Genomic DNA, 17,512 nt, shown 5'->3' with positions numbered 1-17,512 from the left:
ATATGTACATATATATATGTATATACATATATATGTACATATACATATATATGTACATATATATGTATATGTATATACATATATATATGTACATATATATATATATATATAAACATACAAATACATTTAAATTTAGTTATAAATAATATGTATCAACCATTCATCTTAAGATGTTAAATACATTAAATCCACATTTTAATCACACTTTTGTAGTCCATTTATTCTGTTCGACTCAAAATAGATCTCTTATACTCTGCCGCCTTATTTTGTGTGTTTCATTTAAAATTACAATATAATTTGCACTTGAACATTAAAAAGCGATATGAAATAGTTTTTTCGATGTAAATAAGGCTCATTGTATTCGGCTCACGGCTGCCTGACTGTAAAACCTGTAAATCATCGAGGCTTTGTCTGAAAGTATGTTCTCTTTAAACACTCGTGTAAGATGAATAATAACCAACAACAAACACGCTTTATATTTAATTACTTGCTTTTTAACCAGGTTGTTGTTGTTTTAACCTGAACTCTTGAGATAAATCCGTTCAGGCAGCTGGTCGGGCAGCCTCACTTCCGGGTCCGGGGTCCGGACACGATGCCCGGCGCAGGAGAAGCAGCTGATCCCTGAAGGTGAGAATCAACACACTCTCGTTTATTACTTTAATGGTGAGTAAAGTTTGATTTCTGCTGCTCAGCGGTTTGAACGGACGACACACGAGCCCGACAGTTAGCAGCTAGCAGCCTGTTAGCATCACGTCGCTGCTAGCACTGCTAGCTCACCGTTAGCATGTTAGATAACTGTCTGTCTGCGTCTTATTTAACAGTAACAGGTTTGTCAGTGAGGCTCAAACTGTAAAATCCTCCGACATGAAGGTGTAAAAGTTCAGTTTGTGCTGCTGTGTCTATTTATTCAGTGTAATCTCAGTTATTTAAAGGCTTAGGGACAAAATAATAATGTAACAGAACACGTTTAAAGGAGCAGTCTGTAGTTAGTTATTTACAATATTAATGGGGTAATCACACAAACTGTCTCCATCAGTGAATAAACAAGCTGCTCTCAGAGGAAACACTGTTTGAAGCTAGAGAGGTGGCAGGGTCCGCCACATATAAACAAAGTAAAACAGTATAAGTTGTGTCCTTTAAGGTCAGTTTGTTTATTCAGTTTATTCCATCATGAGGATCTTACTCTGCTCATTAACATTGATTCAACTAAACTACAGACTGCTCCTTTAAACTACAGACTGCTCCTTTAAACTACAGACTACTCCTTTAAACTTCAGAACGTAGAGAAACGTTTCTGGACCACAAGGTGACACCTGCACATTGTTCTGTTTGTCCGACCTTCAGTCTGAAAAGTCAAAGATATTCAGTTTGTGATCAAAAGAAACAGAAAAGCAGCAGATTCTCAAATATCAGAGGAGCTTTGGTGAAAGACTGAAATGCAGAATATATTATAAAAATAAGTGCTGATTAATTATTCAGCCTTAAAACTGATTTATTGTTTTGATTATTTCAATAATCATTTCAGCTCCGACGAACCATTTTTGGGTGGATGCTAATATCCATAAAATGGGTTTTTAAAATATGTTGATATTATTTTATATCTAAACACATTTTTATTTGCAGTGATCCCTTGAATGTGGTTATCAAACACTTGTGACAAAGATCTGTACATGATATCTTTTGGACCTTTAAAATGTATTTTGTCATTGAAGTGTGATGCAGCGCTCTCAGGTTTATTACTCTCAGTGTATTTGGGTTTAATGACACCAACAGAATCACATTTCTGTTCTACATCACGGGTCGCGCTGACGTTCATCCTCGTCTGTGTTTTACCAGCTCGGTCCCGGTCAGTCATGGGCCTTCGGGAGTTCTGGAAGAGCTACAAGGTGTTGATTGTGATGGGAACGAGTCTGGGGCTGATCCACTGGGGCTGGTACAATCTGAAGGCGAACCCGCTGCTGCGTAAAGACCGAGAGGAGTTCATCCCGGAGCCCGGCATCGTCGCCTACGTTGCACCTCCTGCTGCTGCTCCTCCTCCTCCTCCTGCTGCTGCTGCTGCTGCCAAGAGCAAGTAACTCTCACTGAGGTATGAAGCCTGCAGCACCTGCAGGTCTGGACTCAGTCTAACAGGCTGAGCTCAGCTGCAGTTCCTCTTCTGTCCACTAGATGTTGCTCTAAGACAATTCTTCCTGTACTGAGGCAAACTTCATTCTATAAACACAAAGTCAGTGCAGGTTTTACACAACTAGTTTAAAGTGGAAACAGATGAACAAATATGATAAGATAAATGTGTAGCAGTAAAAAGCTAATGCTCGGCTACAAACAGACGACATCACGGTCACATGACTGAAACGTCTCCACCACTGAGCGTCTCACTGCACAATTACTATCCAGGTTTTCTATAAACTGATCAATGTACGAGTTGTAGAGTCAGAGTCAGAACAGTGTGTAACTAAAGTGGCCTGTGAAGACGGACTAGTGAGCAGATGAGTCTCCGTGTTCGCTGTGAGGACGTTTAATGTCCCCGACAACCTCTGTAGTCTCATTCAGACACTTGTTAGCAACCGCTAACTGTTTTTAACACATGCAGAGCTTCATAATTAAACTGTGGACAGTTAATGATGAGTTTATATGTTCAGCCTGTAACACACCTTATTTCACACATTTAACTGAAAACACGTTCAACAAACTCTGAGACGAGGGGACAGGACGTGCTAACATGCTAACATGCTAACTGATTTCTGGGTTTTAGGACTCTTTGATACTGGATCTTTAAACTCAGGCTCCGAAATTATTCTCTAAATATTTGTAGAAAACCTCTGAACTTCCTGACAGCAACAATACATCAAATGCTCTGAGCAAACATTAATTCAGCCTGTATGAATAAAGTGTCTGTGTGTTGTCCCCCTGCAGCCGGGTCAGGATGAAGCCTCACAGCTGGATCAGGAGGAACTGGCTGTGGGCGGCCGGCGGGGCGTTCGTCACCATCCACCTGACCACCTGGCTGATGCAGAGAGCCATAAGGAGCTCTGTGCGCTCCGAGGCGGCGCTCAGACAGAAACCTGCAGAGGAAAGACTGGACTGACGGTGGTTCACCGTGTGGTTGAAGGACAGAACCACAGAGGAGGACTGAGACCAACACTCTGATAAACTCACTGATCCACCGTGTCCACATGATTAAACTGCGGTGACGAAGGTGTCGTCGGACAGTTTGTGTTTTGATCCTGTTTGATTTGATGGTCGGATGATGATTGAGTTGCGATTTTAAAATCAATCAGCGAACCGATAAAATGATCAGAAGTATCAATCAGATAATCAAACCTGCAGTCAGCAGACTAAATAACAAACGCAGGATCACAGCTCCAACTTTACCTCCTGTGAGCTGACGGGGAGTGAAGCTGCTTCCAGAAACAGCTCCAATAAACAACGTGTGGACATTTAAGTGTTTACTGCATTAAAACAGAAATATATCGATGACGCTGTGGCTTTTACTCCAAAGTGTGAACTTGTTGGTCTTAGTCAGTTGGAGTCCAGGCAGATCAGAACCAACGCTGAGTTTATCTACCAACAGGTACCGTGTGTATCAAAGCAAAGTTGTTACTGTCGACAACCATCAGTGAGCGGGACAGTATGAAGGTTATGAGCCAGTTACAGATTTCTAAACAAACCAAGCCAGTGAGAACCAGAGATCTACAGAGGCAGAGCAGAGAAATAAGGTTATAAAACCTTATTTCTCTGCTCTGCCTCTGTAGATCTCTGGTTCTCACTGGCTTCCAGGAGGATTATTTAATCGACTTGTTATTTCAGAGCTTCTGTAGCTTTACCTCAGTGATCAGAGGGAGAGGAAAGTATCAACATGTGGGGAAAAGCTTCAGTCACCTCTTGACCTTTTGAACTGACTTTCCAGGAGGTGTGACATCAGCAGCAGCCACAAAATACACCTTCACTGTTAAAGGAACAGTTCACCTCCCAAAAAAAGTCTCTCGGGTTTAAGTCTCCAGCTACTTCAGTTGTTTAGGAGAATCCTCAAAAAAAGACGCTCCTCACATGTGCAGAACTTGCCTTAGAAACATCATGTTTTTAAGTTTTCTTCAGTATCACAGTGACCCAGTGATGTCTGTCTGTAAATACATGAGTACACTGCAAACAGGAAGTGCTAACAGCTAATTCAGCTAAGTTTTTAATGAAGTTCTGGAGTTTGGTTGGTTTGTTTCTTTGTGGTTTTTCTGTTTTAAATCATCTCCAGCTGCTTCAGTTGTTCAGCAGAATGCTGCAACTCTGTTTTACTGTGAAGCTCCAGAAATGTTCTGTTGGACCATGAAACTTTATTTAACTTTTTGGGTGAACTGTTCCTTTAACGACTAATAAAGCAGTGTGTGAACACATCACAGCCTCAGTTTTTAGTCCGTGTGCGGTCTCATCTGAGGAGGTTCAGGTCCAGCAGAGGGTCCAGACCCTGAACTGTTGGACTGAGGGAGTCCTCGTCAGGCTGCAGGGTTTGTGTTTGGATCCGGATCTTCCCTCCTGTAACCTGATCTGCAGAAAACAAAGTTACACGCTGAATTTCATGGGAGTATTTTTAAGATGGAAAATGTTTCCCATTCCTCTGTGATGAGCTACGGCCCGGTTGTTTCAGCTGTTCCCCTTCAGCCAAGTCCATCAGAACCCTCAGACGATGAACCTGAACAGCTTCATTTCCTCACACTGCAGGTGAAGAGGGCGAAACAAAACTAACAGATATTAGCATGAAACTCCCACAGCTGATTTCTGACATCAGGACAAGTTTTCTGAAATATGCAAATGAACCGTTATTGTGTGAAATACAAACCAAAAGCATCGACTCCCAGAACAGAAATGTGAACACTGGATGAAGTCAGGTTCAGACTTGTTGTTTCATGTTGTTCACATGTTGGAGTCGGAGGTTTTTACAGAGGGAACTCGCTCCATACATCAGAAACACTGTCAACAGACATAAAATAGGGTGGAGGCTTCAAATGATATGTGAACAACGCCCTCCGTAAAAACCTTCAGAATATAAAGAGGAATAAAAACTGCAGTTTGGTGTGAAGTGAAGATTTCTGCTCATCTGAGAACAAAACTCATTTCAAAGATGTGAATTATCTAATTTAGACGTTTACAGACACAAAATGTAAATGATAAAACATTTAACGAACAGATATCACAGTGGAAACATCCCCGGTGAAGTCTCGTAGTCCACCAAACATTTCTGGAGCTTCACAGTAAAACAGATGCAGCATTCTGCTGAACAACTAAAACTAACTATATAACTATAACTATATAACTATAACTATATAACTATATAACTAAAGTAAAACAGAAAAAAACAACCAAGAAAAGGAGGAAAAATGCTCCAAAACTACATTGAATCAGCTGTTAGCACTTCCAGTTAGCAGTGAACCTGTGGATGTACAGACGACTCTCACTGGATCACTGTGATACTGAAGCAAACTTAAAAACATGATGTTTCTAAGGCAAGTTCTGCACGTTAGGAGCGTCTTTGTTGAGGATTTCTAATTTGATTTATGGAGTCCGCATCTCCTCCCTCCATGCTGATGAAAGTCAGGTGAAGTAAAACATTTCTGGAGCTTCACAGTAAAACAGAGTTGCAGCATCCTGCGAAACACCTGAAGCAGCTGGAGATGATTTAAAACGGAGAAACGACCAAAGAAAGATGCAGCACCACTTTCACATCAAACTCTACATCTTTATCACTGTAATGGACATTACAGCCTATAGAGGGCGCCGTCAGTACAATACCAGCAGCTCTTTGAGGTCGTAATGGTAAATTTAAAGAAAACCAAAGCATCAGACTAATGTCAGTAATGACCTGATGATGGCGCTGCACGTTCACAACGACCGTGAATGTCTCTACGAACCTTAATGATAATCCATCTGTCTGTCGTCCATGAAGTAGATGTTTGGACCTGTTGGTGGCGCTAGAGAGAAGTCAGAGGCTCACCAAGATCAGTAGGGTTTAACCTGTGGGGACCATGAATGTCTGTGCTCAGGGACGTGTTTTACAAGAGAAGCAGTTTTGAAGTTATTAAAACTTTTCCTCCGGATCAATAACTTTAACCACGGTACAGAATCAGTGTTCTGGTTGCCTCGGCTGTTTCTGCTGAATCACAAATCGATGTCTCATTATCATCCAGAGGGACGATTAGAGTCATCGATCGTCCTCGCGCCTGCAGACTGTCCCTGTTCATGTCGTCTCACCGTGTGACTGTAATGTGGTTCATTATCTCTGTGAGGCGCTGATGATTAATGATCTCTGGTATTCAGTCCAGACTTCACTGCACAAACAGACAGAACGGCGCGAGCTCACTCTTCTCTCTGGGTCTTTGATATCTTTAAACACATTTAACATCAGATACTTTTATGGGTGACTTTCACTTTTAGTCTTTAAGAACAACTTCTGAGTGGAGGGACAGTAAATGTCTCATACGTTTGAATATTCCTGATTTAACACTAAGCCCCTGAACGCACCACAGGGTGGAGGGGCCCTGCAGTTCCACACCTGTCCACCAGGAGCCCTCAGTGAGCGTCAGGCCTCTGCTCATCCTCCTCAGTGACCTTTCACCTCCCTGCACAGCTGCATGGTATCAGCTCTGTGGAGCCTGGACAGCACCAACATGTTTCCTCCGTCGGCTGCTGCTGTGGAAACAAACTCTTCTGCCAGTCAACACGTCAAACACTTCCTGCTTCCTGCTGCTCTGAACAAAACAAAACATTTACAGGTCAGTGCGCCACAAAAGAGGGAAGAAAACAAATCAACATGATTCACTTGTGCTATTTTTCTTACTAAAACTGTTTCTAAAACTTTAATTAGACACCAGCTAACGTCTGTTGCTCGTTAGATTCATCAGGGCAGGTTGGAAACACTGTTCAGGTGCTCAGAGAATAACTGAGGAATAAATATTTTCTTTTAATGAGGTGACCAGATTTCTGTAAAAATATTAAAGGATATATTAATAAGCACTATGTAGAGTTGTTAATGAGCAGAGAAAGATCCTCACTGGCTGATAAACAAACTAAATAAACAAACTCTCTTTGTTTTCATGACTGAATAAACAAACTGACCATAAAGGACAACACAATTTATACTGTTTGACTTTGTTTATATGTGGCGGACCCTGCCACCTTTCTAGCTTCAGACAGTGTTTCCTCTGAGAGCAGCTTGTTTATTCACTGATGGAGACAGTTTGTATTTTTACAGCATTAATATTGTAAATATTGAACTTCTGAGTTTGAAGTTCTTATAATTTCATCACCAGGAGCTTCTCTCAGTGACAGGACACTTCATTAAACAGCCTCAGACACATTTTTATTGACATCTCAATCAAATCAGGCTGATTTGATGGAGATTTGCTGCAGATACGGAGCTGCTGTTACTTTCAGGGTGTGAATACTTCCTCCTCCACCACCGGCTCTGATGAGGCTCAGGTGTCGTTATTTTTATTAATATAATGTAACAACCAGCTGTCACAGGAACTCCTCTTCTCTCTTCACGTGCACTAAATATTTTGTTCCTACGCCTGCAGATCCTCGGCCACCTGCAGACATCTCCACCTGCAGACAGCTCCACCTGCAGACATCTCCACCTGCAGACATCTCCACCTGCTGACAGCTCCACCTGCAGACATCTCCACCTGCAGACAGCTCCACCTGCAGACAGCTCCACCTGCAGACATCTCCACCTGCAGACAGCTCCACCTGCAGACATCTCCACCTCAGCAGCTTCCACCCAGGCAGCATCAGGCACCTACAGACCGAGCCGACTGCCCCTCTGTTTCAGCTGATGAGGTAAGAACAGAGTCAGACGACCGTATGAAATCAAAAACAGTTTCATGTTTCTGAAACAAAAAGACAGAAGAAGCTGTCAGCGCGGCAGCTGTCTAAGATGCAAACAATTTTTAACTGACTTGAGTGAACACAGTCGAGCGTCTCAGTACCTAGATTAGCAAAATGTATCATCATTATTACTGCGCGTTGTGTTTCGTCAAAGTCAACTTTATTGTCAGTTCTGCCAAATGTACAGGACGTAGAGGATCCAGACGTGGTTCCCTCAGACCCACGGTGTGAAAAGAAACAATGAAAACAGATCAGTGCTCATGCTCCGATTTATTTCTTACAATCACTTAAATTTTATTGGATGACTTAAAGTATTTTAAATACACACTATAATCAGTCAGCGCCGGTTCTGTCTCTGTCTGTGGACCAGACGATCAATCACTGCATTAATCAAATGAATAATTTTAAATCACTGGACCTGAACATGGTCAAAAGAGCATTTTCAAATCTGTGCTGAAACTGTTGAAATATTCATTTAGTGTTCATTATTTGTGAGGAGAGAATGAGAACAAAGAGATTTTTAAAGAGCTGTTGTCTGATTGTAGAACAGACTCTCTGTTAATAACCAGATATTCCTCCTGATTGACTTTAGACCAGCAGCAGTATTTAGCCCCACATCTCTGAGAGGAAAGGCTGTAAAGATCGCAGCATGTTCACCAGTTTAATTTGATATTGATCAGCTGAAGGAGGGTTTGTTTGTTTCAGTCAGGAGGACACGCAGCTGAATAATGAGCAGTCCTCTCCCCGATCCTCCTCTTCTTTCTACTTTTCCTTCTTGCTGCAGCTTTTTTCAGTCTCCGTGGTTACATGGGGCAGACTTTGTTCGTATAATTTATATTTCTGCTGGAGGTGAGGGTTAGATCACACACACGTCAGGTTTGTGAAAGTTAAAGCTGGATGTCTCGACACTGAGAGGGCGATGAGACCACAGATGATAATATGACCTCGACCTGCCTGGTGCACCGGCCTCCAATCTGTGTTTGATTCATAGTTCACCAAACATTTCTGGAGCTTCACAGTAAAACAGAGTTGCAGCATTCTGCTGAACAACTGAAGCAGCTGGAGATGATTTAAACATCAGATGTCTCCATGCAGCTCGTCTGCTGATCACAAACTGATCTGAAGAGGCAAAATGTAGAAAGATGACGGCGCTGTCTGAGAGGACCAACAACGATTTAATGAAACGTGTCTGTTGTTCACGCTCATCATGATAATGTGAGGTGTTTTCTTACATGAGGTAGTGAACATGGTTCGTGAGGACAGTCGTCTCAGTGCACTGAGCCGAAGAACACGTGAGCGACACTCATCCTGCAGCGATCGGCAACCTTTTACTATCAAAGGAGCCAAATAAAATCTGTCTGGAGCCACAAAACATATAAATGTCTTTTCCCTCTCAATGACGACATAAAGTAGCCTACAATAAATGGAAATACAGCAGAAATACAGAACTATACATGCAGACCTACTTAAGTTCCCTGTGTTTGTGAAAATGTACAAAATAGTAGCCTCGTGGGCGGCTGTAGCTCAGGAGGTAGAGCGGGTCGTCCAGTAATTGGAGGCTCCCCCAGCTGCATGTCGAAGCGTCCTTGTGCAAGATACTGAAAACTTGGCAGCTATCAGTGTGTGAAGTGTTGTAAAGTGCTATGAGGGGTCAGTAGACTGGAAAATCACGATACAAATACGAGTCCATTTACCAATACTAATAAATAAAACATATAGCGGCAGCCTAGATTTAAAAACAGTGACAGTACAAATGAAAACACAGGACAGTTTAAATTGTATTTCGACTAAAGTCCATCTCAGTTAATCCTTCTGATTTTTTATCCTCAGCCACAAACAGCAGTCGACCCTCAGGCTGGAGCCTAAAACACGATATCAGATCAGGATCATTCAATTAATCACAACTCGGTAGAACAGATGCAGCTCTGTGTGTGGGCTTCGTATTTCCACTGTCGGAGAATGTAAGAGTCACTGCAGGCCTGAAACAGCTCTGGAAAATGCATTACTTGTGATTAAAATAATGGTTGTTGGTGTGTAATGTATTAGTGGCCCTTGCAGATGTGTGATTTAACTGCTCTCATGGGAGCGCAACTCAGTTTGGCTCCCACATAACTGGAACCCCGGTCCTCAGGTGCACTGTGACAGAGGATTGTGGCCTTCAGGTGCCTGTAAATCTAATTGTTTGTGGCTGTTAGTCTTTCCTGAGAAGGTTAAAGGTCCAGTCTCTAAGGTAGTTGATATTTAAGTTTCATTCCCAACTCGTCAAGTACTGATGCGTTCTACCAACCCACAGCGTCAGTGTTTACAAGTTGGTAATGAGACTCAGCAATCAGCTCTCTTACAAATTGGACCTTTGATGTTTATTTGGAGCCTTTTGTTGATGTGATGTGGACGATGCTCAGGTTGTAGACGACGCTCAGGTTGTAGACGATGAGCAGGTTGTTGACGATGAGCAGGTTGTTGACGATGCTCAGGTTGTTGACGATGCTCAGGTTGTTGACGATGAGCAGGTTGTTGACGATGAGCAGGTTGTTGACGATGAGCAGGTTGTTGACGATGCTCAGGTTGTAGACGATGAGCAGGTTGTTGACGATGAGCAGGTTGTTGACGATGAGCAGGTTGTTGACGATGCTCAGGTTGTAGACGATGAGCAGGTTGTTGACGATGAGCAGGTTGTAGACGATGAGCAGGTTGTTGACGATGCTCAGGTTGTTGACGATGAGCAGGTTGTTGACGATGAGCAGGTTGTTGACGATGCTCAGGTTGTAGACGATGAGCAGGTTGTTGACGATGAGCAGGTTGTTGACGATGAGCAGGTTGTAGACGATGAGCAGGTTGTTGACGATGAGCAGGTTGTAGACGATGAGCAGGTTGTTGACGATGAGCAGGTTGTTGACGATGAGCAGGTTGTTGACGACGCTCAGGTTGTAGACGATGAACAGGTTGTTGACGATGAGCAGGTTGTAGACGACGCTCAGGTTGTAGACGACGCTCAGGTTGTAGACGACGCTCAGGTTGTAGACGACGCTCAGGTTGTAGACGACGCTCAGGTTGTTGACGACGCTCAGGTTGTCGATGATGAGCAGGTTGTACAGACTGACCTGCTGACTTGTCGGTTGTGATGAGACCACCCTGCTAACAGCCCGACCTCATGTTGAGCTCCTAACACTAATTTCCATTTTCTGACTTTGATCCTGACTGTGCTCTAACTCTTCCACTTCCCTGTTTTTAACCACAACTAATCCATAAAACCTCAGGCCGTTCTGCCAAAACACAGCTAATGCAGCTGGTGTCAAACTCATTTCCATTTCTGCTCGGAGGATGTCGGTGCATTGTGGATACCGTGGCTTGGCGGCCCACAGTCACGTGGCTTTCTTCCAGGTTCAGGATCCCTGAGGCTGATGAGCAACACCGCAGATGTTTACCCCAAAACCAAAGCAGAGAAACTGCATCCTAAGCAGTACTTTTCCTGTCAGCGCTACCTACTGCTCCGTTTGGGAACAGTGAACCAGGCTGAACTCGGAGCGGTGGATATCTGTTAGAAACAACAGACCACCCAAACCGGACTGAGCCGATTAGAGCGAGTCGGTTTAGAAAATGCCCCCGAACGGACTGGCAGGCAGCGGACTGTTGGACGATGACTCATCTCGGCTGCTGAAGTCCAAATCGTGTTGTTCTTCATCATGTGGCTTTGGAGATGCACACGCTTCAAAATTCAGCCATTATCCTGTGAGTCAGACTGGAAACAAACACTCAGGTCGACACACAGCAGCATGTGGTAGTCATTACACTCCCCAAACTATCACACACACACACTCACACACTCACACACACTCTGGGACGGGAATCTGTGGTATGTACAACGGTCTCTGCTGCGGCTTCAGAGTTGGAGTTTGGACGAGAGGATCTGGCTTCAAGTCAGCTGGAACAAAGCTGTTGGCCTCAGCTGAGTTTTGATTGTGAGGAATCTGAATGATCCTCAGAGGAGAAGCTGTCTCTGTTCTGCAGATATCAGTAGAAATAATACAAACCCTGAAGATTAAACCGGGCTCATCATGCAGCAGGTTTGGACCGATTCAGATCTTGATTCGCTCCAACTAACAATCTGGTCTGGGACCAAAGTTTGTCCCCCGATGATCCTGTAATGTCAGAGTTTACAGATCCAGTCTGAAACCTCCTGAACCGCTCACAGACACAACAGGGCCGCCCCGATAATCTACTACCCAGTCTGTAGGTTAAAGGAGCAGTCTGTAGATTAAAGGAGCAGTCTGTTGTTTAAAGGAGCAGTCTGTAGTCTAAAGGAGCAGTCTGTAGTTTAAAGGAGCAGTCTGTAGGTTAAAGGAGCAGTCTGTAGTTTAAAGGAGCAGTCTGTAGTTTAAAGGAGCAGTCTGTAGTCTAAAGGAGCAGTTTGTAGTTTAAAGGAGCAGTCTGTAGGTTAAAGGAGCAGTCTGTAGTTTAAAGGAGCAGTCTGTAGGTTAAAGGAGCAGTCTGTAGTTTAAAGGAGCAGTCTGTAGGTTAAAGGAGCAGTCTGTAGTTTAAAGGAGCAGTCTGTAGTTTAAAGGAGCAGTCTGTAGATTAAAGGAGCAGTCTGTAGGTTAAAGGAGCAGTCTGTAGTTTAAAGGAGCAGTCTGTAGGTTAAAGGAGCAGTCTGTAGTTTAAAGGAGCAGTCTGTAGTCTAAAGGAGCAGTCTGTAGGTTAAAGGAGCAGTCTGTAGTTTAAAGGAGCAGTCTGTAGTTTAAAGGAGCAGTCTGTAGTCTAAAGGAGCAGTCTGTAGGTTAAAGGAGCAGTCTGTAGGTTAAAGGAGCAGTTTGTAGTTTAAAGGAGCAGTCTGTAGGTTAAAGGAGCAGTCTGTAGTTTAAAGGAGCAGTCTGTAGGTTAAAGGAGCAGTCTGTAGTTTAAAGGAGCAGTCTGTAGTTTAAAGGAGCAGTCTGTAGATTAAAGGAGCAGTCTGTAGGTTAAAGGAGCAGTCTGTAGTTTAAAGGAGCAGTCTGTAGTTTAAAGGAGCAGTCTGTAGTTTAAAGGAGCAGTCTGTAGATTAAAGGAGCAGTCTGTAGGTTAAAGGAGCAGTCTGTAGGTTAAAGGAGCAGTCTGTAGTTTAAAGGAGCAGTCTGTAGGTTAAAGGAGCAGTCTGTAGTTTAAAGGAGCAGTCTGTAGTTTAAAGGAGCAGTCTGTAGATTAAAGGAGCAGTCTGTAGTTTAAAGGAGCAGTCTGTAGTCTAAAGGAGCAGTCTGTAGTTTAAAGGAGCAGTCTGTAGGTTAAAGGAGCAGTCTGTAGTTTAAAGGAGCAGTCTGTAGTTTAAAGGAGCAGTCTGTAGTTTAAAGGAGCAGTCTGTTGTTTAAAGGAGCAGTCTGTAGTTTAAAGGAGCAGTCTGTAGTTTAAAGGAGCAGTCTGTAGTTTAAAGGAGCAGTCTGTAGTTTAAAGGAGCAGTCTGTAGTTTAAAGGAGCAGTCTGTAGTTTAAAGGAGCAGCCTGTAGTTTAAAGGAGCAGTCTGTAGTTTAAAGGAGCAGTCTGTTGTTTAAAGGAGCAGTCTGTAGTCTAAAGGAGCAGTCTGTAGTTTAAAGGAGCAGTCTGTAGGTTAAAGGAGCAGTCTGTAGTTTAAAGGAGCAGTCTGTAGTTTAAAGGAGCAGTCTGTAGTCTAAAGGAGCAGTTTGTAGTTTAAAGGAGCAGTCTGTAGGTTAAAGGAGCAGTCTGTAGTTTAAAGGAGCAGTCTGTAGGTTAAAGGAGCAGTCTGTAGTTTAAAGGAGCAGTCTGTAGTTTAAAGGAGCAGTCTGTAGATTAAAGGAGCAGTCTGTAGGTTAAAGGAGCAGTCTGTAGTTTAAAGGAGCAGTCTGTAGGTTAAAGGAGCAGTCTGTAGTTTAAAGGAGCAGTCTGTAGTCTAAAGGAGCAGTCTGTAGGTTAAAGGAGCAGTCTGTAGTTTAAAGGAGCAGTCTGTAGTTTAAAGGAGCAGTCTGTAGTCTAAAGGAGCAGTCTGTAGGTTAAAGGAGCAGTCTGTAGGTTAAAGGAGCAGTCTGTAGTTTAAAGGAGCAGTCTGTAGGTTAAAGGAGCAGTCTGTAGTTTAAAGGAGCAGTCTGTAGGTTAAAGGAGCAGTCTGTAGTTTAAAGGAGCAGTCTGTAGTTTAAAGGAGCAGTCTGTAGATTAAAGGAGCAGTCTGTAGGTTAAAGGAGCAGTCTGTAGTTTAAAGGAGCAGTCTGTAGTTTAAAGGAGCAGTCTGTAGTTTAAAGGAGCAGTCTGTAGATTAAAGGAGCAGTCTGTAGATTAAAGGAGCAGTCTGTAGGTTAAAGGAGCAGTCTGTAGTTTAAAGGAGCAGTCTGTAGGTTAAAGGAGCAGTCTGTAGTTTAAAGGAGCAGTCTGTAGTTTAAAGGAGCAGTCTGTAGATTAAAGGAGCAGTCTGTAGTTTAAAGGAGCAGTCTGTAGTCTAAAGGAGCAGTCTGTAGTTTAAAGGAGCAGTCTGTAGGTTAAAGGAGCAGTCTGTAGTTTAAAGGAGCAGTCTGTAGTTTAAAGGAGCAGTCTGTAGTCTAAAGGAGCAGTCTGTTGTTTAAAGGAGCAGTCTGTAGTTTAAAGGAGCAGTCTGTAGTTTAAAGGAGCAGTCTGTAGTCTAAAGGAGCAGTCTGTAGATTAAAGGAGCAGTCTGTAGGTTAAAGGAGCAGTCTGTAGTTTAAAGGAGCAGCCTGTAGTCTAAAGGAGCAGCCTGTAGGTTAAAGGAGCAGTCTGTAGGTTAAAGGAGCAGTCTGTAGTTTAAAGGAGCAGTCTGTAGTTTAAAGGAGCAGTCTGTAGGTTAAAGGAGCAGTCTGTAGTTTAAAGGAGCAGTCTGTAGTTTAAAGGAGCAGTCTGTAGATTAAAGGAGCAGTCTGTAGTTTAAAGGAGCAGCCTGTAGTCTAAAGGAGCAGTCTGTAGTTTAAAGGAGCAGTCTGTAGTTTAAAGGAGCAGTCTGTAGTTTAAAGGAGCAGTCTGTAGTTTAAAGGAGCGGTCTGTAGTTTAAAGGAGCGGTCTGTAGTTTAAAGGAGCGGTCTGTAGTTTAAAGGAGCAGTCTGTAGGTTAAAGGAGCAGTTGTAGTTTTCTTGAAGAAATGTTAATGAGCAGAGAAAGATCCTCATTGGCTGATAAACAAACTGAATAAACAAACTGACCTACAAGGACAACACAATTTATACTGTTTTACTTTGTTTATATGTGGCGGACCCTGCCACCTTTCTAGCTTCAAACAGTGTTTCCTCTGAGAGCAGCTTGTTTATTCACTGATGGAGACAGTTTGTGTTATTACCTCATTAATATCGTAAAGAATAAAATTCTCAGTTTGAATTTCTTCTTCTTCTTTCTTCTTCTGTTTTAATCTTGTGTGAGCATGTTTGACATTAGATAGAAAAACATGTGTGATGAATTTAAAAATCTGCTTGCTGCTTTTGACCTGCAGTATGTCGGTGTTCAGGTCTGCCGTCGTGCAAAAAGTTCACAAGTTGTTGTAAACTATTGTTAATAACAATCTGATACATGTTATCCTCGCCACGCTCGCCACGACCAACTCAATCTCCTGGATAAATGATGTGCGTTTCAGTGATGCTCCTGGAGCAACAAACCGAGTCCAACCTTCCTCGGGTTCCTTCAGATTGGGTCCAAAACTTGGGGACATTTTGCCTCCACCACTGTTGAAGATCTGAGGACAGTTTCTTAGTAACAGTTTCCAAAACTCGCTCCAGGACCATCACTGAAACAAACCAGGCCCTGAAACTTAATTTTCAACATGTCCGTGGTGTGCAGAACGTCCAACATTCACTCAGGCGATAGGGTTGGACGTGGCGAGACGTGATGTGGCGTCTCAGTTTGACTCAAACTTCAGCGTGTCGAGGAAGAAATAAGTGTTCAGGAGGAGTTTTGTCTTGGATGTGTGTGTTCAGGCGCTGTGGGAGGTTTTTCTCTGAGAACCAGCTTCTTTGTGCAGACGTCTGTTTTTTTTCTCTGTTTGCAGATTTGATTGTGAGAAATTGAGTCAAGATGTTGGAGCTTTTTTAGAAAACACAGTGGACGGAAACAAAGAGAACAAGAGAGCGACAGTAAAACATGTCAGGAATCATGACGGTCGTTTAGTTTACTCGTCTGTGTTCAGCCCGAGGGAGTTGACGTCAGGCCCGTTCTCCTCGCCGTCTCCAGACTCCTGCAGTTCCCACAACTGTTTCTGCACAGCTGAGTCATACTGCTGCACGCACACACACACACACACACACACACACACACAGACACACAAACACTAAGACACACACACGCACCCACACGTACACACACACACACACTTCAACCACACCCCTTACAGAGCAATTTGTGAAAACACTGACTTCTTATATTACAAAAGCCATAACAACCAGACTGGAGTTGAACTTTGAATCGATTCTCTCGAGGTTGAAACCTTACAGCTCCACATCTGTTCACATTATTAGTGCAGTTTGTCACAGTGGGCATTGAACCCTCAACCCCTTGGCTAGTGTCGGTGCCTTGCTCCACCGAGGCTCGTAGCATCATCTCTGCTCTCCGTCTGACTTCCAGACTTTACCGTCAGCTCCGTCCCTCTCCGCGGTCGACATCAAGGCGGACTCGGGTTTCTCAGATGGATTAGTGGAACGTTGTGGAGGCGTTGGTGATCCTAACGATCACGTTAGCTCTGCGCTGCCAGCGGCTCTGAAGCGGCGAGAGAGCAGAGGTTCAGATTTCATGACTCGGACCATTAAAAACACCAAAAAAACAAAGGGACACTGGGCTGTGTTTGGTGACTGAGAGCTGCCTGGAACAAAGGCACACACATGAGGTGTGTGTGTGTGTGTGTGTGTGTGTGTGTGTGTGTGTGTGTGTGTGTGTGTGTGTGTGTGTGTGTGTGTGTGACATTAGGGTTTCACCATTATGTACTTTGTGTGCCAACAGTGATTGACAGCTGGTGTGTTGTTGCATGTTTCAGCTCATTAACTACAAATAACACGTTTTACAGTGTTGAAGATGTTCAGATGATCTTCAGCCTCTCAGGCAGCCATCGATTTGTATTTACTTCAGTAAACCAGGAAAACTTTAAAGGACACATCACAGCAGTGAAGATAAAATAAAGGTTTGGCCAAAATTTTAGATGAAAAAAAAAACTAACAGAGTGCAAAGAAACTGTTGGAGTGTTGACGTCGTGTCAAAGACGTCTTTCTATTTCATCTATTTCTGGTTTATGTTGAAACAACGCTGTGATTCTGTGAAGTAAAGATATTGTGTTAAAAATATTACTTCAGTAAAAGTGAAAGTCACTGATATGAACAATACCTGAGAGAAAAAAGCTTAAAATATTTGATATTAAATCAAAATTACAACTGTGACACATGGGAGCTCTTGATCCGACCGGCCTTCATGTGGGTTGCCAGTCCTAGCAGCACTCTGTAGATCAGAAAGGAAATATTTTGACTCCTATTTTCCTTCTAAACAGAAAAATCCAACTGTCTGAACTCAAGTTTCTCTCTGACTGAACTCAGAGCGTCATCACCTCGTTAACTCATCGTCAAACACACTTCATTCAAACTGAACCACAGTCACCAGAACAGTGTTGGTGTGTCTCCACAGTCACCTCTGGTTCGGTCCAAATAAATCCTCAGTTCACAGAGTAACATGTGAAAATATTCTG

General features: G+C 43.1%; 2 protein-coding genes across 3 annotated transcripts; both read left to right on the top strand.

Annotated features, from left to right (window-relative positions):
* Window positions 1-545: 545 nt before the first annotated feature.
* On the top strand, window positions 546-3,475 carry LOC141006402 (uncharacterized). 2 transcript variants are annotated; one of them, XM_073478599.1, is made up of 3 exons: window positions 546-627; window positions 1,837-2,086; window positions 2,914-3,475. In XM_073478599.1, the coding sequence occupies exon 2, from the start codon at window positions 1,854-1,856 to the stop codon at window positions 2,073-2,075; it is 222 nt and encodes a 73-aa protein (XP_073334700.1). In that variant the 5' UTR covers window positions 546-627; window positions 1,837-1,853; the 3' UTR covers window positions 2,076-2,086; window positions 2,914-3,475. The 2 variants fall into 2 exon arrangements, with proteins under 2 accessions (XP_073334700.1, XP_073334708.1); XM_073478607.1 differs by having other exon boundaries at window positions 620-663.
* On the top strand, window positions 2,924-3,475 carry LOC141006416 (uncharacterized). The gene has a single exon (XM_073478620.1). It carries the CDS (start codon window positions 2,924-2,926, stop codon window positions 3,083-3,085), a length of 162 nt encoding a protein of 53 aa, XP_073334721.1. The 3' UTR covers window positions 3,086-3,475.
* Window positions 3,476-17,512: the final 14,037 nt, after the last annotated feature.

Source organism: Pagrus major, chromosome 1, assembly GCF_040436345.1.
Source record: "Pagrus major chromosome 1, Pma_NU_1.0".
In the NCBI taxonomy this organism is placed as follows: domain Eukaryota; kingdom Metazoa; phylum Chordata; class Actinopteri; order Spariformes; family Sparidae; genus Pagrus; species Pagrus major.
The sequence above is the reverse complement of the archived record's forward strand: the minus strand, read 5'-3'. Positions and strand labels throughout refer to the sequence as shown.